We start from the raw sequence: 25,139 nt of genomic DNA on the forward strand, positions 1-25,139 counted from the left end.
TTCCATCCACCTCACTACAAATACCTCCATTTCGTTTCTTTTTATGGCTGAGTAACATTCCATTGTACATATGTGCCACATCTTCTTTATCCATTCATCCGATGATGGACACTTAGGTTGCTTCCATGTCCTGGCTATTGTAAATAGAGCTGCAGTGAACATTTTGGTACATGACTCTTTTTGAATTGTGGTTTTCTCAGGGTATATGCCCAGTAGTGGGATTGCTGGGTCGTATGGTAGTTCTATTTTTAGTTTTTCAAGGAACCTCCATACTGTTCTCCATAGTGGCTGTATCAATTTACATTCCCACCAACAGTGCAAGAGTGTTCCATTTTCTCCACACCCTCTCCAGCATTTATTGTTTCCAGGTTTTTTGATGATGGCCATTCTGACTGGTGTGAGATGATACCTCATTGTAATCTTGATTTGCATTTCTCTAATGATTAATGATGTTGAGCATTCTTTCATGTGTTTGTTGGCAATCTGTATGTCTTCTTTGGAGAAATGTCTATTTAGGTCTTCTGCCCATTTTTGGATTGGGTTCTTTGTTTTTTTGTTATTGAGCTGCATGAGCTGCTTGTAAATCTTGGAGATTAATCCTTTGTCAGTTGCTTCATTTGCAAATATTTTCTCCCATTCTGAGGGTTGTCTTTTGGTCTTGTTTATGGTTTCCTTTGCTGTGCAAAAGCTTTTAAGTTTCATTAGGTCCCATTTGTTTATTTGTGTTTTTATTTCCATTTCTCTAGGAGTTGGGTCAAAAAGGATCCTGCTGTGATGTATGTCATAGAGCGTTCTGCCTATGTTTTCCTCTAAGAGTTTGATAGTGTCTGGCCTTACATTCAGGTCTTTAATCCATTTTGAGATTATTTTTGTGTATGGTGTTAGGGAGTGTTCTAATTTCATACTTTTACATGTACCTGTCCAGTTTTCCCAGCACCACATATTGAAGAGGCTGTCCTTTCTCCAGTGTATATGTCTGCCTCCTTTATCAAAGATAAGGTGACCATATGTGCGTGGGTTTATCTCTGGGCTTTCTATCCTGTTCAATTGATCTATGTTTCTGTTTTTGTGCCAGTACCAAACTGTCTTGATTACTGTAGCTTTGTAATATAGTCTGAAGTCAGGGAGCCTGATTCCTCCAGCTCCATTTTTTGTTCTCAAGATTGCTTTGGCTATTCGGGGTCTTTTGTGTTTCCATACAAATTGTGAAATTTTTTGTTCTAGTTCTGTGAAAAATGCCAGTGGTAGTTTGATAGGGATTGCATTGAATCTGTAGATTGCTTTGGGTAGTAGAGTCATTTTCACAATGTTGATTCTTCCAATCCAAGAACATGGTATATCTCTCCATCTATTTGTATCATCTTTAATTTCTTTCATCAGTGTCTTATAGTTTTCTGCATACAGCTCTTTTGTCTCCTTAGGTAGCTTTATTCCTAGATATTTTATTCTTTTTGTTGCAGTGGTAAACAGGAGTGTTTTCTTAATTTCACTTTCAGATTTTTCATCATTAGTGTATAGGAATGCAGGAGATTTCTGTGCATTAATTTTGTATCCTGCTACTTTACCAAATTCATTGATTAGCTCTAGGAGTTTTCTGGTAGCATCTTTAGGATTCTTTATGTATAGGATCATGTCATCTGCAAACAGTGACAGTTTTACTTCTTCTTTTCCGATTTGGATTCCTTTTATTTCTTTTTCTTCTGTGATTGCTGTGGCTAACACTTCCAGAACTATGTTGAATAATAGTGGTGAGAGTGGGCAACCTTGTCTTGTTCCTGATCTTAGTGGAAACGGTTTCAGTTTTTCACCATTGAGGACAATGTTGGCTGTGGTTTGTCATATATGGCCTTTATTATGTTGAGGAAAGTTCCCTCTATGCCTACTTTCTGCAGGGCTTTTATCATAAATGGATGCTGAATTTTGTCGAAAGCTTTCTCTGCATCTATTGAGATGATCATATGGTTTTTCTCCTTCAATTTGTTAATATGATGTATCACGTTGATTGATTTGCGTATATTGAAGAATCCTTGCATTCCTGGAATAAACCCCACTTGATCATGGTGTATAATCCTTTTAATGTGCTGTTGGATTCTGTTTGCTAGTATTTTGTTGAGGATTTTTGCATCTATGTTCATCAGTGATATTGGCCTGTAGTTTTCTTTCTTTGTGGCATCTCTGTCTCCTTTTGGTATCAGGGTGATGGTGGCCTCATAGAAGGAGTTGGAGAGTGTTCCTCCCTCTGCAATATTTTGGAAGAGTTTGAGAAGGATAGGTGTTAGCTCTTCTCTAAATGTTTGATAGAGTTCGCCTGTGAAGCCATCTGGTCCTGGGCTTTTGTTTGTTGGAAGATTTTTAATCACATTTTCAATTTCAGTACTTGTGATTGGTCTGTTTATACTTTCTATTTCTTCCTGGTTCAGTCTCGGCAGGTTGTGCATTTCTAAGAATTTGTCCATTTCTTCCAGGTTGTCCATTTTATTGGCATAGAGTTGCTTGTAGTAATCTCTCATGACCCTTTGTATTTCTGCAGTGTCAGTTGTTACTTCTCCCTTTTCATTTCTGATTCTACTGATTTGAGTCTTCTCCCTTTTTCTCTTGATGAGTCTGGCTAATGGTTTATCAATTTTGTTTATCTTCTCAAAGAACCAGCTTTTAGTTTTATTGATCTTTGCTATTGTCTCCTTCATTTCTTTTTCATTTATTTCTGATCTGATCTTTATGATTTCTTTCCTTCTGCTAGCTTTGGGGTTTTTTTGTTCTTCTTTCTCTAATTGCTTTAGGTGCAAGGGTAGGTTGTTTATTCGAGATGTTTCCTGTTTCTTGAGGTAGGCTTTTATTGCTATAAACTTCCCTCTTAGGACTGCTTTTGCTGCATCCCATAGGTTTTGGGTCATCGTGTCTCCATTGTCATTGTTTCTAGGTATTTTTTGATTTCCCTTTGATTTCTTTAGTGATCACTTCGTTATTAAGTAGTGTATTGTGTAGCCTCCATGTGTTTGTATTTTTTACAGATCTTTTCCTGTAATTGATATCTAGTCTCATAGCATTGTGGTCGGAAAAGATACTTGAAACGATTTCAATTTTCTTAAATTTACCAAGGCTTGATTTGTGACCCAAGATATGATCTATCCTGGAGAATGTTCCATGAGCACTTGAGAAAAATGTGTATTCTGTTGTTTTTGGGTGGAATGTCCTATAAATGTGAATTAAGTCCATCTTGTTTAATGTATCATTTAAAGCTTGTGTTTCCTTATTTATTTTCATTTTGGATGATCTGTCCATTGGTGAAAGTGGGGTGTTACAGTCCCCTACTATGATTGTGTTACTGTTGATTTCCCCTTTTATGGCTGTTAGTATTTGCCTTATGTGTTGAGGTGCTCCTATGTTGGGTGCATACATATTTACAATTGTTATACCTTCTTCTTGGATCGATCCCTTGATCATTATATAGTGTCCTTCTTTGTCTCTTGTAATAGTCTTTATTTTAAAGTCTATTTTGTCTGATATGAGAATTGCTACTCCAGCTTTCTTTTGATTTCCATTTGCATGGAATACATTTTCCATCCCCTCACTTTCAGTCTGTATGTGTCCCTAGGTCTGAAGTGGGTCTCTTGTAGACAGCATATATACAGGTTTTGTTTTTGTATCCATTCAGCCAGTCTGTGTGTTTTGGTGGGAGCATTTAATCCATTTACATTTAAGGTAATTATCGATATGCATGTTCCTATTCCCATTTTCTTAAATGTTTTGGGTTGGTTATTGTAGGTGTTTTCCTTCTCTTGTGTTTCTTGCCTAGAGAAGTTCCTTTAGCATTTGTTGTAAATCTAGTTTTGTGGTGCTGAACTCTCTCAGCTTTTGCTTGTCTGTAAAGGTTTTAATTTCTCCATCAAATCTGAATGAGGTCCTTGCTGGGTAGAGTAATCTTGGTTGTAGGTTTTTCTCCTTCATCACTTTAAGTATATCCTGCCACTCCCTTCTGGCTTGCAGAGTTTCTGCTGAAAGATCAGCTGTTAACCTTATGGGGATTCCCTTGTGTGTTATTTGTTGTTTTTCCCTTGCTGCCTTTAATATGTTTTCCTTATATTTAATTTTTGATAGTTTGATTAATATGTGTCTTGGCGTGTTTCTCCTTGGGTTTATCCTGTATGGGACTCTCTGTGCTTCCAGGACTTGATTAACTATTTCCTTTCCCATATTAGGGAAGTTTTCAACTATAATCTCTTCAAATATTTTCTCAGTCCCTTTCTATTTCTCTTCTTCTTCTGGGACCCCTATAATTCGAATGTTGGTGCGTTTAATGTTGTGCCAGAGGTCTCTGAGACTGTCCTCAGTTCTTTTCATTCTTTTTTCTTTATTCTGCTCTGCAGTATTTATTTCCACTATTTTATCTTCCAGGTCACATACCCGGTCTGCCTCAGTTATTCTGCTATTGATCCCTTCTAGAGTATTTTTAATTTCATTTATTGTGTTTTTCATCATTGCTTGGTTCCTCTTTAGTTCTTCTACGTCCTTGTTAAATGTTTCTTGCATTTTGTCTATTCTATTTCCAAGATTTTCGATCATCTTTACTATCATTATTCTGAATTCTTTTTCAGGTAGACTGCCTATTTCTTCATCATTTGTTAGGTCTGGTGTGTTTTGACCCTGCTCCTTCATCTGCTGTGTGTTTTTCTGTCTTCTTATTTTGCTTATCTTACTGTGTTTGGGGTCTCCTTTTCATAGGCTGAAGGTTCATAGTTCCCATTGTTTTTGGTATCTGTCCCCAGTGGCTAAGGTTGGTTCAGTGGGTTGTGTAGGCTTACTGGTGGAGGGGACTAGTGCCCGTGTTCTGGTGGATGAGGCTGGATCTTGTCTTTCTGGTAGGCAGGTCCACGTCTGGTGGTGTGTTTTGGGGTGTCTGTGGCCTTATTATGATTTTAGGCAGCCTCTCTGCTAATGGATGGGGCTGTGTTCCTGTCTTGCTAGTTATTTGGCATAGGGTGTCCAGCACTGTAGCTTGCTGGTCGTTGAGTGAAGCTGGGTCTTGACGTTGAGATGGAGATGTCTCAGAGATTTTTGCTGTTTGGTAATACGTGGAGCTGGGAGGTTTCTTGTGGACCAGTGTCCTGAAGTTTTCTCTCCCACCTCAAAGGCACAGCCCTGATGCCTGCCTGGAGCACCAAGAGCCTTTCATCCACACGGCTCGGAATAAAAGGGAGAAAAAATAGAAAAAGAGAAAGAAAGAGAATAAAATAAAATAAAGCTATTATAACAAAAAATAAGAAAAAACATGATTAAGAAAAATTTTATTAAGAAAAAAATAAAAAAAAATTTTTAAATACATTTATTAGTTTTTATAATAAAAATAAAAAAATTATTAAGAAAAAGTTTATTAAGAAAAAAACTTTAATTTTTTAAAATAAAAAGAGAAAATTTTTTTTAAAAAATTGTTTAAATTTTTTAAAATAAAAAATAAGGAAAAAATTATTAAGAAAAAATTTAGTAAGAAAAAAATTTTTTAAGTAAAAAAAAAAAAAACCAAAAACGGATGGACCAAACCCTAGGACAAATGGTGAAAGCAAAGCTATACAGACAAAATCTCACCCAGAAACATACACATATACACTCAGAAAAAAAAGGAAAAGGGGAAAAATTAATATATCCTGCTCCCGAAGTTCACCTCCTGAATTTGGGATGATTCGTTGTGTGCTCAGGTATTCAACAGATGCAGGTACATCAAGTTGTTTTTGGAGCTTTAATCCGCTGCTTCTGAGGCTGCTGAGAGAAATTTCGCTTTCTCTTCTTTGTTCGTACAGCTCCCAGGGTTCAGCTTTGGATTTGGACCCGCCTCTGCATGTGGGTCGCCTGAGGGTGTCTGTTCTTTGCTCACAGAGGATAGGGTTAAAGGAGCAGCTGCTTCGGGGGCTCTGGCTCACTGAGGCCGGGGGGAGGGAGGGGTACGGATGCGGGGCGAGGCTGCGGTGGCAGAGGCCAGAGTGACGTTGCAGCACCCTGAGGCGTGCCGTGTGTTCTCCCGGGGAAGTTGTCCCTGGATCACGGGAGCCAGGCAGTGGCGGGCTGCACAGGCTCCCGGGAGGGGCGGTGTGCATAGTGACCTGTGCTCGCACACAGGCTTCTTGGTGGCGGCAGCAGCAGCCTTAGCGTCTCATGCCCGCCTCTGGGGTCCACGCTGATAGTCGGGGCTCACGCCCTGGAGCTCTTTTGGCGGCGCTCTGAATCCCCTCTCCTTGCGCACCGCGAAACAAAGAGGCAAGAAAAAGTCTCTTGCCTCTTAGGCAGGTCCAGACTTTTTCCCGGACTCCCTCCCGGCCAGCTGTGGTGCGCTAACCCCTTCAGGCTGTGTTCACGCCGCCAACCCCAGTCCTCTCCCTGCAATCTGACCGAAGCCCGAGCCTCAGCTCCCAGCCCCCGCCTGCCCTGGCGTGTGAGCAGACAAACCTCTCGGGCTGGTGAGCGCTGCTCGACACGGATCCTCTGTGCGGGAATCTCTCCGCTTTGCCCTCCGCACCCCTGTGGCTGTGCTCTCCTCTGTGGCTCCGAAGCTTCCCCCCTCTGCCACCCGCAGTCTCCGCCTGCGAAGGGGCTTCCTAGTGTGTGGAAACCTTTCCTCCTTTACAGCTCCCTCCCACTGGTGCAGGTCCCGTCCCTATTCTTTTGTCTCTGTTGTTTCTTTTTTTTTCTTTTGCCCTACCCAAGTACGTGGGGAGTTTCTTGCCTTTTGGGAGGTCTGACGTCTTCTGCCAGCGTTCAGTGGGTGTTCTGTAGGAGCAATTCCACGTGTAGCTGTATTTCTAATGTATCTGTGGGAAGGAAGGTGATCTCCATGTCTTAGTCTTCCGCCATCTTGCCCAGACCCCAGGGAGATATTTTAAATGTAGTAAATAAGATTGACTTGCAAAATAATAGTATTTTGTAGGAATAACGTTGAAATAAAGAGAAGCTTATAGTTGACTTAAGATGATTTTTTAAAATGTCATCTATCATGGTTATCTTGGCTTTTTTATTTTTTCTTTTTAAAAACACTTTAGGAAAGAAATTGTAAAGAATAAAATAATAATAATGATAATACCCTGATGTACTCCATCCAGTTTAAGAAATATGATATATTGGTATAGTTATTTTTGAATGAGCACATTAAAAACTTTGAATACTGATTAAATCAATAGAACACTATTCTTGAAGGTAGAAATTCTGTGTGACATACTGGTGATATACATTGAATAGTACAAGGGCTGAAGTTAATAGATAAAAGACTTAGGATCAAGTAATTTAATAACAACTTTCCCTCCATAATGCCTTAAAAAGTACAGGGGCCTGTAGAAAATCTTGAAAATGAAATAATAATACTCCAAAGAACTATTGCATATCTGGGGTAGTATATTTAAAGTACAGTAATAATTATTATGATTGCTAACAAAATATTAAGTATATTTTTGAGTGCTTATTCTGACCCAGACATCACACTAACCCCTTTATTCAATTATCTCACTTGGTCCTCACCATGGCCCTTTGAGACAGGTACTGTCATCCCTATTTTATAGATAAACTGTGATTCTGAGAAGTTAGGAAACTTTTGTTCAAGGTCATGCAGCCAGTAAATGGCAGTTATCACTAGTCTGTCTTTGACCATAAGTAATATTTTTAAAATTCACCACTTTTATCTTGGTGATAGCTTATTAAAACTACTTCAGCGTGTATCTTACTAACACTAGCTTCTTGTGCTCATCATTAGTTAATGTTTAGTGTGTGCGGTAGCACCTCTAGTTATCTGTGCTACAGGGAGGTATTCCAAGTGGGTCTTCCTAGATTGAATTATCACTTGACCATGGCACTTGGGGGACCCCTAGACTTGCTTTTACTCATTTTCCAGTGGTTCTCTTGAAGTTGTTCCAACTCTCACTTTAAATGATATAGTCAAGCACAGAATATTCTCGTCTTATTTTTTCTGCATTTTTCTAATATCTGTGCATTACCATTATCCACTAGTGAGTTATCTGTGTGTCTAGAAATATCCTCATGGTCTGAAAGAGTTAATGCAGTTTCCACATCAATTACCTTCATTAGATGAAATGACTTTATCGCAAAGTGGTTGAGGTTTTATTGAGCATATAAAATAGATTTACTTGAAAATGGAGAGATTAATATTACACCATTGGGAAGTAGGTCCCAAACTATCTCATTAATCTGGTGGTTTTAAAAGCTCATTGTTTGTTAGAATAGTATTATTCTGTTGAATTCTCCTTAAAAATTATCCTGAAACCACATATTGGTAGCAGATTTCTGTTGTCATGTATTTGTTTTGAACACTTTGTTTCTTTAAAACAATGTAAGCTTATCTATAGATGGAAACATTTAAAATATTTATTTTTACATGGTAGAGTATTTCAGCATTGGCAACACCTTTTTTGTTTTATTTCTTTTGCCCTGTGTTAAGTACGGTAATTTGTTGCACTGCTTGAAATTGTGGGTTTCAAAGTTGTTTCCAACAAGTGCCTAATCATATTTCCAGGTGAAGATAATAACTGGAACTAGTTCTGAATTAATCTAGGAATGTGCTGTCAATGATAAATCTGTAATTACATGGTCAGAATGAATTTATTTTGATTTTCTAAATTTGAAGGAAGGTATTATAGTTAAGCTTAAGTATATAGAATGTGGAGTTAAGCAGGTTGAGTTCAAAAGCCTGGCCCAATCACTTACCAGTTGTTGTGACCTTAGAGAAGTGATTTAATTTCTCTAATTCTGTTTTCTTGTCAATAAAATGGGGATCATCATTCCTGTATCTTAGTGTTGTTATGGGGACAGTGAGATACATAAATGGGTGGTAAATGCCCGGTGTCTTCATTAACACATGATGAGTACTTAATAAAAGTTGCATAATTTCAGGACATGTTATAATTTTTTGGTTAGGGTCACCTACCCTCCCCAATTTTAGGATAATCTTTACTCAGGATTCAGAATAGAAAAGGGTTATCCTAATTTCCATTTTGAGGCTGTGCAGGCACTAATATTAGCTTTGAATTATCCCATCATTTCTGGGGTTGACTTGGCTACTTAGGTAAGTATTTCCTGCCTTCATTATCTCTCCAGTGTACCCTTACCTAAATATAACATGGCTGAAGGTGAGCTTTTCAGGTAGAGGAGTGATTTTCTTCCATAAAGAGCACTTCCATTTTACTAGCCTTAGCCTTTATTGGATTGTTGTCATTCAGGATTGGATGCAGAATAGCAATATCACTTGTTGCTTCCTAAAACATGAGAGGTAATTATCAAGTGTGCTGATTTTGGCCATAGGAACTTGTATTGATGTCCAGAGAATCCTTTAATCCTACATTATATTTTTCTGTTAGCACTGTAATCTGCATCAGGAATACAGTATTTTTTTTCTGACAGGCCAGATAGTGGTATACTTTTAAAAATTTTTAAATTTAATTTTTGGGGACTTCCCTGGTGGCACAGTGGTTAAGAATCCGCCTGCCAGTGCAGGGGACATGGGTTCGATCCCTGGTTCAGGATGATCCCACATGCCACGGAGCAACCAAGCCCGTGTGCCGCAACTACTGAGCCTGAGCTGTAGAGCCTGCGAGCCGCAACTACTGAAGCCCACGCGCCCTAGAGCCCATGCGCTGCAACTACTGACCCTGCGTGCCTAGAGCCTGTGCTCCACAACAAGAGAAGCCACCGCAATGAGAAGCCTGCACACCAGAATGAAGAGTAGCTCCTGCTCGCCACAACTAGAGAAAGCCCACGTGCAGCAATGAAGACCCAAGGCAGCCAAAAAGAAAAAAAAAATTTAATTTTTTGAGGGTAAGAACACTTAACATGAGATCTACCCTCTTAACAGATTTTTAAGTGTACAATACATTATTGTTAACTATAGGCACAGTGCTGTACAGCAGACTCTAGAACTTACTCATCTTGCATAACTGAAACTTTATACCCGTTAATTAGCAACTCCCCATTTCCCCCCTCACCCCGGTCCCTGGCAACCACCATTCTACCTTCTGCTTCTGTGAGTTGGACTATTATAGATAACTCGTGTCAGTGGAATGATGCAGTATTTGTCCTTCTGTGACTGGCTTATTTCAGTTAGCATAATGTCCTCAAGTTTCACTGGTGGTGTTGAATATTGCAGGATGTCCTTTTTTTTTTATAATTTTTGTTTGTTTTTTATAAATTTATTTATTTTTGGCTGCACTGGGTCTTCGTTGCTACGCGTAGCTTTCTCTAGTTGAGGCGAGTGGGGGCTACTCTTCGTTGCGGTGTGCGGGCTTCTCATTGTGGTGGCTTCTCGTTGCAGAGCTCGGGCTCTAGGTACGTGAGCTTCAGTAGTTGTGGCACACGGGCTCTAGAGCGCAGGCTCCGTAGTTGTGGCGTACGGGCTTAGTTGCTCCACGGCATGTGGGATCTTCCCGGACCAGGGCTTGAACCCGTGTCCCCTGCATTGGCAGGCGGATTCTTAACCACTGCACCACCAGGGAAGCCCAGGATGTCCTTTTTTAAGACTGAATAATATTTCATTGTGTGTGTATACCACATTTTCTTTATCCATTCATCTGTTGATGGACATTTAGGTTGTTTACACATCTTGGCTTTTATAAATAATGTTGCAGTGAATATGGCCATGCTGTCTCTTAGTGGTCCTAATTTCAGTTCTTTTGGATAAATACTCAGAAGTTTGATTGCTGGATCATACGATAATTCTTTTTTTTGGCCATGCCACGTGGTTTGCGGAATCCTATTTCCCTGACCAGGGATCAAACCCAGGCCCATGGCACTGAAAGCGCTGAGTCCTAACCACTGGACCGCCAGGGAATTCCCTAATCTATTTTTTAATTTTTCTGAGCAACTTCCATACTGTTTTCCATAGCGCACCATTTTACATTCCCATCAACAGTGTACAAGGGTTCTAGTTTCTGTACATCCTCACCAAAACTTGTTGTCTTTTATTTTTTTGATAATAGCCATCGAACAGGTGTGAGGGAGTATCTTGTAGTTTTGAGTTGCATCTCCCTGATAGTGACATTGAATATCTTTTCATATACCTGTTGGCCATCTTTATGTCTTCTAGTAGTTTAATTTTATATTAATGTGTTTTATCTTCTCTCCCTTTGTCTATCCTAACCTTGGAACTCTCTGGAGTCTAGTGTTTTCATCACCCCCGAGTTCATAGGTCTCCAAAAAGTGGTAGATAAACCTTCTTGATGTAAACTTGTTTTAATTCCCCTCCTAAAAAATCCGTTTGAGTTATATATTCCCCCAAACCAGTGATACTTATGAGATCATTCTTTAGGGTTTTTTTTTTTTTTTAATTCTTAAATTTGCTTTGTTATTGTGAGATTCCCCCCCCCCCCCGCCTTTGATTTATTAGGGATCTTTACTCCTGGGTCATGCCATAAGTTCTCTGTGGCTGTCATTTTAAACTCTTACATTATTTTTTCTCTCACTTTTAAAGTCCCTTGATGAGGTCAGCCAGTCTTCACTCAAACACATTTTCTTTCTTGTCAGTTTTCTCTAGATAGGCCTTTGGTTCAGTCAGTCATTCTGATGTAAGAAATTGTGGACTCGGAATCCAAACACCACTCTTCAATATCAGCCATTTACCTTTTCTGTCCTCCTTTTTCTTACATTTTTCCAATCTTCAGTTACAGTATGTAAGGGGAAAATATCATCTGTAGACCTATAGTTTTTCACTTTTTTGGCACCTTTTCAGAGATCCAACCTAAGTTTCTTTTCAGCAATATCGTTTACTACAAGTGATTCAGGAGGCAGGGATGATGTGTGCTGGTGTAGTAATTCTTGGTTGGCTGCCTGTGTCATTTCAGATACACAATCCAGAAAAAACAAAACAGCACACCAAATGACAGGACTATATTTAACTGTCTCCATGCACACTAGTAGGAAGATGTCATTGACTGTTAAGAGATATTTCCTCTCTGGTAACAATAATGGTTTCTCTAAACTTGCTGTTACTTGTGGTTCTCTTATTATTCCTCAGAGCATGAATTGATGTTTTTCCAGAAGGTTTGCCAAAACCTTATTTGGGAGTACCTTTTAGAATATCAAGTTTGAAGTGGCCATCAGAATTGCTCATGGGGTTGCTGAATTTCATTCATTCACTCAAATACTCATTGAGCACCTGTTTTGTGTCAGGTACTCTTGTAGGCTCTGGAGAGCCTAGAGAAAATGAGCATAACAGACAGAAATACCTCTCTGGATATTCTAGTAGGATTAGACAAATAATAAATAGACTAAATTGCACGTTGGACTATGAAAGGTACCCTAGAGAAAATATGAGCAGGAGTTAGGATAGAGAGTGTAGAATGAGCAGGGTAATTACAATTTAAAACAAGATAGTTAGGCTAGGCCTCATTGTAAAGGTGACATTTGGACACAGAGTTGAAGGAGCTGAAGGTGTTAGCCATGTAGATATCTAGAGGAAGAGCATTCTACAATACATAGAGTACAGAGGCCCTTGCTAATTTGCTGATAGAAGAACAAGAAGAATGAAGAAAGCAATGTCAAAATAGAGGTATCTTTAAAAATGTGTTTGCCTCTCAGATATATATCCAAGAGAAATGAAAACATTTACACAAAATGATTGTTCATAGCAGCATGATTGATAATAGCCAAAAAGTAGAAACAACACAAATGTCCATCAACTGATGATAAACAAAATGTGTTGCATCTATACAATAGAAGGAAACTGATCCATGCCACAACATGGATAAACTTTGAAAATGTTACGCTAAGTGAAAGAAGCCAGTCACAAAGACCACATATTGTATGATTCTATTTGTATGGGATTCCAAAATAGGCAAGTGCGTAGTGACAGGAAGTAGATTAGTGGATGCCAGGTGGTGGGAGTGAGGGGGATTGGGGCGTGGCTGCTAGCAGGGTTTCTTTTTGGGGTGATAAAAATACTGTGTTGGTTGTAGAACTCTGTGTACATGCTAAAAACCCATGAATTGTACACTTTTAAAAGGGTGAATTTTATAGTGTGTGAATTGTGTCTCAAAAAGCTGTTATAAAAATGTTTTTGGATGAAAATGGTTTTATTCTAATTATGAAAAGAATACTTGTTGACTAAAAAAAGTTTAGACATATAAAGATGTAAAGAAAGCTAAGTGAACCATATTTCTAACCATTCAGTTTGCATTATTGACCCTTTGGTATGTACCTTATAGTATTTTTTAGAGAGCATTTCTAATTATTAAGGGTAGGAAGCAATAGCCAAGTGACCAAAAAAAAAATGACCATATTCATTTTTAACTTTTATTCAGTGTGAAGCAAATGATGCAGAATTTTCAAAATTTATCATCAGTCTTTCATTAGTAGCCAGTTTATGCAATTATTGTGTAAAATTAGCTAAATTGAAATTTTTTCATGAGATAAATGGATTCTGGATTTTTGACACCTCAAGGTTATAGTCAACAAACTAATCTTGAAATATTGCACATAACATGGTCCCTCTGCCTGTGGCTGTTAGGAAGTTCAACAATCTTCAACTGTCCTGTTTAACTAGAGAGTTCACTAACCAAACTGTAACAAACATTTCTAAACACTTAATTTCTGCACTCATCTTGATGTTTGCAACTACACTTTGAGTAGCATTGTTCTAGTATGGAATACCATGTGACTTAAAAATTATTTTCTCAAAGTATAATTCTGTGGAAAAAGGTTAATATTCTGTAAAAACAGGTTAAGTGGTATGAATGACAATCTCAATTTTGTTTAAAAAGTTATTTTTTCTAGCCAGAAGAAGGGAAGCTAGAATGATTATCTTTGGATGCTAGGATGAAAGATGCATTACTTTATGAACATTAAAATTTTTTATTATGTACTTGAATTACTTTTATAATGAGACTATTAAACCTTACTTATTTACAATAGGTTCCCTTTAAAGTGACAGTGACAGCAAGATGGCTGACGCTTAGCAGCTAAGTGTTTAGCTAAATGTTTTGTCTAATAGACAAAAACCTATTAGAATTGGTTTGACCCTTGGCAAACATTTGTAGGTGCCCATCATGTGTTAAGACATTGTTTGGCAATGTGAGATTTAAAGATTCATTTACTTTAACATTTTTTTTATTAGGTTCTCTGCAATCGAGATGTTGGTAGAGGGTGATTCTTGTCCTCAAGAAACCCAGTGTAGTGGAAGAGAGCTGTGACAATATGCTGTGCTAAAGGCTGTGATAGAGAGGTGAACAGACCATCCCTATCCTTTAAAACCTTATGGTCTTGTAGAAAAATTGGTGTCTTAAAATCAGTGCCATATGGCAGGCTATGAAATTATGGTATGGGAGATTTAGGGAAAACTCTTAAGGATAGCACTATTATGAAATTTACCCATATTTTTATCTTTTCAGGTTTCAGCACAAAATGAACATAATTAGGGAAAATAAGGATTTAGCATGTTTCTACACAACAAAACATTCATGGAGGGGAAAGTAAGTATTTCTGTTGGTTTTACTTTTCTCTGCCTCTATAAAGTATTTTAAACATTACTTTTTCAGTGTCTTGAATAGTACTGCACAACTCAGTAATGTCATTCAGCCCTTCTCTTCTGAAAAGCATATGTACATATTTTAAATGCAAATGCTACATTTAGAATAAATTATTGTTCTTTTTTCTTTTGATATGTCTGGTTTTCTCTGTCTGTCTTGGGAAGGAATTTGGTAGGAATTAAAAGGAATATAAACCAGTTATCCACTGTCTTGAATGCTGTCAATTAATGATGTTATGTAGTAGTGGAGTGTTAACTTCACAACTCTGTCGCTTAAAGATAAGCCTGTGTTATCAATACATATTCATTTCCATTTGACTCTCAGGGAAAATATGCCAATATTGCATTTTGTAATCTTTTTTTAAACCTGTAATGAAATTTAAAAATTGGGTTTGGTCTCTTCCTTGGGAGGGGATGATGACATTTTTCAGTAACTTGCGTGGTCAAAGCAAGGTGTACATGCTTATGTATCCTTTTGTAAAATGGATAGTAATTCCTACCCCTCAGACTGATATAAGGATTAAATGAATTGTTATGGAGTATGTGAAGGTTTTAAAATTATACCTTAAATACATTGAGTATTCAGTGAATGGCATCTTTTGACCATTACAGAAAAGTTTAGTCTATGGTCATTTTGAGTAGTAATAAGTAAAATGAGTGTGCCACACTTTGACAAATAGGTAACCACATTATTCCAGATCAGGCCTCAGACAGATAAAACATGACATGTGCACAAAGCCAGTAACTTTAGTTCTTATTGTTTTTTTTTTTTCCTCTGGAGGATGAGGAGAGAGGGTGGGATAGTTCTTATTCTTAACTTTCCATTTTTTAGGTAATAGTGTTGTAACTTCTTAGAATGGTGCAACATCTGAATTCTGTAGTGTTTCTGGTTTGCATTAAGAAACTGACTACAATTTTGAAAGATTTGAGTGTTTAATTTTGTTTCCTTTTAGTAGCTCAGTTGTATGAGCTACTTAATTGTTATCCTGTGGAATACTTGTCTTGAATTTTTTTCTTCAGTTAATTTCATTGAGCAAAGTTAGAATATTGGCACATCCAGAATAGTATGAGTCTCTTTAGTTCTTTTAGCCTTAAAAAAAGTTGTATATTTAAATGATCTTTATTTTTTCCTCAAGAGTTAAATTGCTCTAATCATCATAATATAGCTTTTGCTTTTTAATACAATTATAGCATACTGTTGAATTAATTCTAAAGAACAAACTTCCAGTAATACTTTTTGCTTTGTGAGCTTATCAGTAATTGTGGTCACCTGGAAAAACTTTTAATGTTCTTAGTAATGACTGTGACTTAAAACAATCCCTTTTTTTCTTTCCTTTTTTGTAATTATTTGGAGCAGAACTATTTCTGTGCTCTGAGCATAATTCCTTACCTCCATCATTCACACCTTGAAACTTTTTTGCTTTGTTTTTATAGCAGCTTTATTGATATAATTTATTTAACATAAAACTCACTCTTTTTAGGTGTACAATTCCGTGGTTTTTTAGTGTATTTGTAGAGTTGTGAACCATCACCATTAACTATTTATAGAACACTTTCCTCACCCCCCCAAAAATACTCCTCTGAATATATTAGCAATTCCTCCCCTCTCCCCTGCATCTGGCACCCACTAATCTATTTTTTGTCTCTGTATTGCTTATTTAGGACATCACATATAAATGGACTCATCCAATATGTGATCTTTTGTGACTATCTTCTTTCACTTAGCATGTTTTCAAGGTTTATCCACGTTGTAGCATGTGTTAGTACTTCATTTCTTTTTATTGCCAAATCTATTGTATGGATATTGCCACATTTTGTTTATCCATTTATCTGTTGATGGACATTTATAGTGTTTCTACTTTTTTACTATTATGAATAGAATAGTGCTGTTATAACACATACAAGTTTATGGGTGAATCTATATTTCCATCTCTCTTGGGTATATACCTAGGAGTGGAATTGATGGTATTGGGTTGGCCAGAGTTCATTGGGGTTTTTCCGTAACATCTTACCAAACACCCAAACGAACTTTTTGGCCAACCCAGTATATGGAGTTACATAGAATTATATGGTAACTCCATGTTTAACTTTTTGAGGAACAGTCAAACTGTTTTCCAAAGTGGCTGCAGCATTTTATAATCCTCCCATCAATGTATGAGGATTCCAATTTCTCCACATCCTTACCAACACTTCTTATTGTCTTTCTTTTCATTTTAGCCATCCTAGTGCATATGAAGTGGTATCTCATTGTGGTTTTGATTTGCATTTCCCTAATGACTAAGATGTTGAGTATCTTTTCATGTGCTTATTGGCCATTTTGTGTATATTTCATGAAATGTCTATTCAAATCATTTACCCAGTTTTTAATTGAGTTGTTTATTCTTCTGCTGTTGAGTTGCATAAGTTCTTTATGTATCATGAATACAACTCCCTTATAGAGGTATGATTTGCAACCCTCCTGTTCAGTGGGTTGTCATTTCACTTTCTTGATGGTATGCTTTGAAGCACAAAGGTTTTAATTTTGATGAAATTTTGATGAATGCAATCTATTTTTTTCTATTGCCATTTGTGCTTTTGGTGTCACATCTAAGAAGCCATTACCTAATCCAGGGTCTCAAAGATTTATTCCTATGTTTTCTTCTAAGAGTTTTATAATTTTGATTTTGGGTTAATTTTTGTGTGCAGTGGGAAGTAGGGATCCAGCTTTATTCTTTTGCATGTGGATATCTAGTTATCCCAGCACCATTTGTTGAAAAAACTATTCTTTCCCCATTGAACTGTTTTGACAACCTTGTCAAAAATCAGTTGACCTTAAAAGTTTATTCCTGAATTTTCAATTCCATTCCATTGATCTATATGCCTTGCCTACCGTTATGGCAGAACCATATTGTATTTTTTGTTTTTTTTTTGGCCGTGCCACACAGCTTGTGGGGTTTTAGTTCCCCTGACAAGGGATCAAACCTAGGCCCACGGCAGTGAAAGTGCTGAGTCCTAACCACTGGACTGCCAGGGAATTCCCAGAACCATATTGTCTTAATTACTGTAGCTTTGTACTAGGTTTCAAAACTAGAAAGTTTCAGGTTCCAACTTTGTTTATTTTCAAATATGTTGGCTTTTCTGGGTCTCTTGCATTTCCAAATGAATCTTAGAGTCAGTATCAATTTTACAAAAAAGGCAACTGGGATTTTGATACAGATTGCATTGAATCTATAGATCAATTAGGGGAGTATCGCCACCTTAAGAATGTTAAGTCTTCTGATCCACAAACATGGGATGTCTTAACACTGAAATCTTTTAAAATTTCTTTCAACAATATTTTGTTGCTTTCAGTGTACACACCTTGAAACTTTTAACTTCTTCTTGAAAGGTAATACATTTTCCAGATAATGAATCATTTCATTAGGTTATATACATTATTATGTGGCACTGAATCTTTTATTATATTACCTACTTTATGTAGCCAATTCTAATCTAAGTTTAAAGTATTTCTCGTTGGTCTTATGAAAAAAATAAATGGTCAATATTAAAAATTTTCTGTTGTTTCAGAGTTGCTATTTGAACCCTCTCTCTAGAAACATATCTATATGCAACAAATTTTGCACGTGATTTTGGGGTTTTAGGGCCTCAGTTTTAAGAGATTCCAACTCAACCCCAACATTTTAGAAAAATGTTATTGATAGTGACAGTAAAGATGGACAAATATTTTTCTTTATCTTAATATACCTAAATTAAAGATAACCTCTCCAGATATTTCCCTTGGGGATATTCATGTGACCTATTTCATTTTACCTTTGTAATAGTTTTCGTATGTTTACATTGCAGCTGCTAGTGTTTTTAATGATTAAGGTCTCTTCACCCCTTGGCTGGCAAAGTAGCCTTTCTGCTGTGTTTATCATTTCCCACTTGTAAAATACACAGTTAAATTATATCTTTGTCTGGAAGGAGCAGGAAGGGGGAGGAGATTTCAGTGGTAAAAAGCACTTTTCTTTCATGAAAGAACAAAGTTTCCTTTTTGACCTGGCAAGTCATTTCTGATAGGAAGGAAGATGCATACATTTCAGTTAAAGCTGAAATGCAGATTCACTATGGTAAACTTCACAGTAGTGTTGAAAATTAGGTACTTAATTTTTTTCTGGATGGAAATTACATGTAAAATCTACCTGTGGATCACTTTAATATTTGCATACATTAATTGTAGCAAATGCTCTGAATTTAAAAGTAGCATTTTAGTATCTGAACAGCATTTTAACTGCAGTACATTGGGATATATCATAATCAGTCTATGAAATTCATTGGCAGATGCCCACTACATTCATAGACAGCCTGTGTAATGACTAGATACAGGAAATTGAGAGAAGAGTTGAGGGAAAGGGAAGCTAGTGAATTTCTCATACCTTTCTTATAATGTAGGAATAGAATCCTACAAGAGAAGAGAGACTCTTCTCTTTAGCTGCCTGGCATTTACACATCTCACCAACTCTGATAACTCTAGGAAACCTGGGGGTTTTTTCCCCTGCTTTGTTGATTTTAGTCCTTGACCCTGCCAGCCTCTAAACCTCACATGCATCCATGCTGAATTCTCTTTGTGTTTTCTTTGTACATCTCTTTGTGCTTATTATCAAGCAGTCTGGTATTTGAATATCTTTCAAGTGCAAATAGGATCACATCTGCTAGGAATTTTATATTTTACACACAATGCTAGTTTTAGGAGCAAAGAGTCTTTCCAACAAATGATACTTCTCTTTTCAACAAATGATACTCGAACACCTGGACATCCACATGCAACAAAATGAATCTAGGCATAGATTCTACATCCTTCACAAAATTAACTCAAAATGGATCACAGACCTAAGTGTGAAATGTAAAATTATAAAACTCCAAGAAGATAACATGCGAGGAAATCTAGATGACCTTGGGTTTGGTGATGACTTTTTAGCTACAACACCAAATACATTAGCCATGAAAAAAATGAATTGATAAGTTGGACTGCATTAAAGTTGAAAACTTCTGCTTTGTGAAAGACACTATCAAGAGAATGTAAAGACAAGCTGGGAGAAAATATTTGCAAAAGACATATTTTATAAAGCACTGTTATACAAAGAACCCTTAACACTCAACAATAAGAAGACAAACAACTCGATTAAAAAATGAGCCAAAGATCTTAACAGAGACCTCACCAAAGAAAATATTCAGGGAATTCCCTGGCAGTCCAGTGGTTAGGACTTCACACTTCCACTGCAGAGGGCACGGGTTCGATCCCTGGTGGGGGAACTAAGATCCCACATGCTGTGCGGCGCAGCCAAAAAAAAAAAGAAAAGAAAATATATAGATGGCAAATAATTCAGAGAAATGCATGCAAATGTAGAGATACCACTACACATCTACTGGAATGGCCAAAATCCAGAACACTGACAACTCCAAATGCTGGTGAGGATGTGAAGCAACAGGAAATCTCATTTATTGCTGGTGGAAATACAAAATGGTATAGCCGCTTTGGAAAATAGTTTGGTGGTTTCTTACAACACTCAACGTTCTCTTACCATATGATCCAGCAGTTACACTCAGTTTACCCAAAGGAGTTGAAAACTTATGTCCACACAGATGTTGATAGCAGCTTTATTCATAATTACCGAAACTTGAAAACAACCAAGATGTCTTTCAGTAGGTGAATGAGTAAACTGTAGTACATGCAGACAATGAGTATTATTCAGCACTAAAAAAAATGAACCATCAAGTCGTGAAGAGACATGGAGGAAACTTAAATGCATAATAATATTAAGTGAAAGAAGCCAATCTGAAAAGGCTACGTGCTGTATGATTCCAACTGCAGTATATGACATTGTGGAAAAGGCAAAACTTTGGAGACAGTAAAAAGATCGTGGCTTTCAAGGTTTAGCAGGGAGGGAAGGATGAATAGGCAGAGCTCAGAGGATTTTTAGGACAGCGAAACTACTGTATGATACTGTAATGGTGGATACATGTCATTATACTTTGGTCCAAACCATAGAATGTAAGGCACCAAGAGTGAACTCTAATGTAAACTGTGGATTTTGTTGGATAATGATGTGTCAGTGTAGGTTCACCAGTTGTAACAAATGTATCACTCTGGTGGGGCTTGTTGATAATGGGGGAGGCTGTGCATGGGTGTGGACAGGGAGTATACTGGGAATCTTTGTACCTTCTGCTTAATATTATTGTGAACCTAAAACTGCTCTAAAAAAGCCTGTTTAAAAGAAAGCTCCGGGGCTTCCCTGGTGGCGCAGTGGTTGAGAATCTGCCTGCTAATGCAGGGGACACGGGTTCGAGCCCTGGTCTGGGAAGATCCCACATGCCGCGGAGCAACTGGGCCCGTGAGCCACAGCTGCTGAGCCTGCGCGTCTGGAGCCTGTGCCCCACAACGGGAGGGGCCGCGATAGTGAGAGGCCCGCGCACCGTGGTGAAGAGTGGCCCCCGCTTGCCGCAACTAGAGAAAGCCCTTGCACGAAACGAAGACCCAACACAGCTAAAAATAAATAAATAAAGAAAGTAGCTGTTAATTAAAAAAAGAAAAAAAAATCACAGAACTAGTTACAAAATAGTCCATATTAAATAAAAAAAAAAAAAAGAAAGCTCCATCTGAGCTGGAAAAAATATGGACCCTGCATCACAGAAAATAAGTCCTTAAAATACTACATTTCATGGGATGCCCTTTAATTAGAAATGGGACATTTTCTCACTGAGTTACCGCAGAATGTTTCCTATACATTCCTTTTTTCTCTTTTCTGAGGAATACAACTTCTAATGTAAATGAGCCCTCTCAGGTGAAACTCATCTTTCAAGTGGAGTTTGACCAGAATGGAGTATCCCGGTAATATAATGAGATGAATGATCAATTAATTTTGTTCTGTATTTTAAATATGAATTCAGCAGTCATGGATACTTGAAACATATGATACTAATAATAATTAGTTAAGTGACTAGTGGAGTGTTGAACCCTCCCCCCCATTATTCAATCAACAGAATAAGTGCAATAAGAATAACATTTACTGATTATAAGCACTAAGTGACAAGAACTTTACATGGATTATTTAATTCTCACATTATGAGCTAAGTATGCATATTATCCACATCTTTCAGATGCGGAAACTGAAGCTTAGAGAGGTTAAGCAAGTTATCAGAGGATACACAGTAAGTGAACAGTTTAGACAGTATTTGAACCCAGGCAGTGTGACTCCAGAGCTGATGGGCTTAACTGTAAGAGTGCTTACCATTGATCTCTTAACTCTGAGAAACCTTGCACTTCGGTTATCCCTAGTTACGTTATCTGATGGGCTAAGATTTAGTTCAAGTAACTAGACTCTCAAGCTTTTAATAATAAAAGGAAAAACTCTAGATTCTGTGAGAATCCTAAAGGCTTCTAGAAATTGGTGTTCAAATCTTTTTATTTGTTTATTTATTTTGTTTATTTTATTTTTGGCTGTGTTGGGTCTTTGTTGCTGTGCACAGGCTTCCTCTAGTTGCGGCCAGCAGGGGCTACTCTTTGTTGCGGTGCGCGAGCTTCTCACTGTGGTGACTTTTCTTGTTGCAGAGCACAGGCTCTAGGCACACGGGCTTCAGTAGTTGTGGCACACGGGCTCAGTAATGGCTTGCGGGCTCTAGAGCACAGGCTCAGTAGTTGTGGCGCACAGGCTGAGTTGCTCCGCGGCATGTGGGATCTTCCCGGACCAGGGCTCAAACCCATGCCCGCTGCGTTGGCAGGCAGATTCTTAGCCACTGCTCCACCAGGGAAGCCCCCAGATCTTACTTTTAAATGGTTGAGGCACCTAGGTGTTCAACCTAGGAAAGAATTCGCACTGAAAGTCTTATTGGCAGAAAAATTAGGTATGCTTCATATGAAGCTGAAAGACAGAACTTGGAGCAGAGGGTGAAATTTGTGGGGAAGTATATATTGGCTTAGAACTAAGGAACAACAGTCAATATCTGCAGTACTGGAAAACAAATAGAATTACTTTTAGGGAAGGTTAGTTGGTTCCCTCGTACCAGTAGTCGTCAACTAATAAAAGTAGCCAACTTTACTCAGGGTACTATAAGGGTTCGAGCTGTATGTTATGAGGACTAGACAAGGTAACATAAAAGCTGTCTTCCAGCTCTGATTAGATGTGTTTGGCTTATTTGAGACCTGTTGCATAGACTGTCCACTGAAAGGATTGAGGATCTTAAGTTTAAAAGTAACACACAAAGGTTTTATTATCCCAAGAAATTTGAGAACCATTATTTTATAATAAGCACAAGCTTTTTCTGTACCTTACAAAAAAGTAATGTTTAATTTTCTCTATTTTGAGAGAACTGAATAATATGAATTTCTGTGCAGAAGGGTATGACATTGTGATGGTGGCCAATATTTTTGTAATATCTCTTTCTCTTGATACTATTGTACATGCCTAATTGATATAAGCTAGTTAAGAAATTCAAATCCGAAATAAACTTTAATACAATGACTGACAAGTATCTTAGCTCTTACTACTTTGAAGTTTATTTCAGATTAATTTCTGAATTAGTTAACTAAATAACAAACAAAATGTCTGCCCAGAGGAAACTAGGTCTTTAAGGGACTCTTATTCACTGCCATACCATTCAACCCAGCACACTGTGCTCATTTAATATTGGGTCAATCCATGATAATACTTAATATGCAGTATCTGATCTAACGTATTAGTTTTTTCTCCCCCCCCCAAAAAAAATTGCCGTATGGGAAAAAATCGTGATATAAAAAGTTGTTTAAAAGAAGAAAGCGATATTCATAAGGACTAGAAGGTTTAAGAATGGCATAACATTTTTATTTGCAGGAATTAATACAAGAGTGTGTTTGTTTTCATGTAAGTTAATATAAATTTAATCTGCCTATTAAGAAACCTGAACATCACTTATCAAAATCCGAAACTGGAGTACATCCCCAGCTTTTGCTTCAGCGGTCTTGCTTTCCTGTCAGATGATCTTTCTTATCTTATCAGCACAATTGTTAGCACATCTTTTGTTCTTATCACCCAGTTCTTTATCACCAATTGCTATGGGAGCAAAATGCCCCAATACAGAAAGCAGTTGTCTCAAACACTTTTTAATTTGTTTGAGTATCATTAGTTTCCTGATTCTAAATAACCTTATAGTTAATGGGTAATGTAAATCATTTCTTAATAGGCTATCACATTAGAATAAATCTGTGAGTTAAGAAAACTTAAGGAGTGGAAGAAATGCCTACTCCCTACTGGCATTTAATGATGTGTGTAGCTTTAGTTCCTGAAGAAAAGGAAACAAGTGCAGTAAATATATTGAATATTATATATTTACTAATGAATATTAATTTCATTAATATTAATAATGAATATTAATTTCATTTGGGGCAAAGGTGTTTGCTTTCACATTTCATCATGTGTATGGCATCATCTGTCATATATTTCTCATTTTGTCTACTTTAGTCTTTATTCCTTTTGTAGTTGATTTTATATAGCTGTATATTTTGTAATAAGAACTTATTTTTAGTATGATAATTTTTAAGAATGAGCCAACAGATTCATCTCAGACCCATAGAACTGCAAATTAAATTATTAGGATTTAAAAAGGGCAATTTCATGGACTTCCCTGGTGGTGCAGTGGTTAAGATCCGCCTGCCAATGCAGGGGACACGGGTTCGAGCCCTGGTTCCGGAAGGTCCCACATGCCGCAGAGCAACTAAGCCCATGTGTCACAACTACTGAGCTGGCGCACCACAACTACTGAGCCCACGCATCACAACAACTGAAGCCCTCGCGCCTGGAGCCCGTGCTCCACAACAAGAGAAGCCACTGCAATGAGAAGCCCACGCACCACAACGAAGAGTAGTCCCTGCTCGCCGCCACTAGAGAAAGGCCTCGCGCAGCAATGAAGACCCAATGCAGCCAAAAAAACAAACAAAAAACCCACAACATTGCAAATCAACTATATTTCAATAAAAATTATTTAAAAAAAAAAATTAAAATGGCAATTTCTCATTGCAGATAGTGAATAAAATGTATTTTCTTCCTAAAGATACGAACTTAGTCTTTTCCTGATGTCACAGTGGTTATGAAGAAAAAAATTGGTGTGCTGTTAATTGCTGTCTGATTTATATTGTGTTTTAAATGCAAGAGTAAACTCTTGCTTAGAGTCATAGATCTGAATGCATGGATTGGTCTGTTTAGCTATTGGATAAACATTTATTGAGCACCTGGCTTTATGCAGTGCTGGGTACTATGCTAGGAGTTAGAGTTTCAAAGATAAGGAAGACATGTACCTCCTTGAATTTATGGAGTATTTGTCTATTCTTTATGACTTAAGACACCAGTGACTTAGTGAAAGTAAAAGTTAAGAGAAAAACCTTAAGTTGCAGGTACAACTAACATACCATACATGTGAGCTCATTCAGATTTTAATCTCTAAATCTGATCTCCAAGGGGCTTTTTAGGTACTCTTTGAAGGTTTAGGGCTGCTTATAAAGGTTTTAAATGACTTAGAAGTATTTGCCCTAACGTTAAAGAGTAGTCCAGCAGCCATTCTAGAGGAGAGAGGCATGGGGAACTCTTAGAAGAAAGGAAGGGGAAAAAAGGGGAATGGAAGGGAATTCTCCTGAGAATTTTCTTAC

At 37.5% G+C, this 25,139-nt stretch overlaps 1 protein-coding gene across 10 annotated transcripts in view; it reads left to right on the forward strand.

Annotated features, from left to right (window-relative positions):
- Positions 1 to 25,139, forward strand: part of DNAJC13 (DnaJ heat shock protein family (Hsp40) member C13) — a 122,435-nt gene that overhangs the window by 9,876 nt on the left and 87,420 nt on the right. For 7 of the 10 annotated variants that reach the window (XR_005019665.1, XM_036850129.1, XM_036850128.1 and 4 more), the window contains one exon: positions 14,370 to 14,450. Coding sequence is in view for 9 of the 10 variants with exons in the window: in XM_036850129.1 (XP_036706024.1) it covers positions 14,383 to 14,450 (68 nt within the window). In the remaining variant the exon portion in view is untranslated. Of the gene's footprint in view, positions 1 to 14,095; positions 14,204 to 14,369; positions 14,451 to 25,139 lie in introns of those variants that run through there. The other 3 variants (XM_036850127.1, XM_036850126.1, XM_036850124.1) reach the window with 2 other exon arrangements.

This window comes from Balaenoptera musculus, chromosome 4 (genome assembly GCF_009873245.2).
Source record: "Balaenoptera musculus isolate JJ_BM4_2016_0621 chromosome 4, mBalMus1.pri.v3, whole genome shotgun sequence".
Classification (NCBI taxonomy): domain Eukaryota; kingdom Metazoa; phylum Chordata; class Mammalia; order Artiodactyla; family Balaenopteridae; genus Balaenoptera; species Balaenoptera musculus.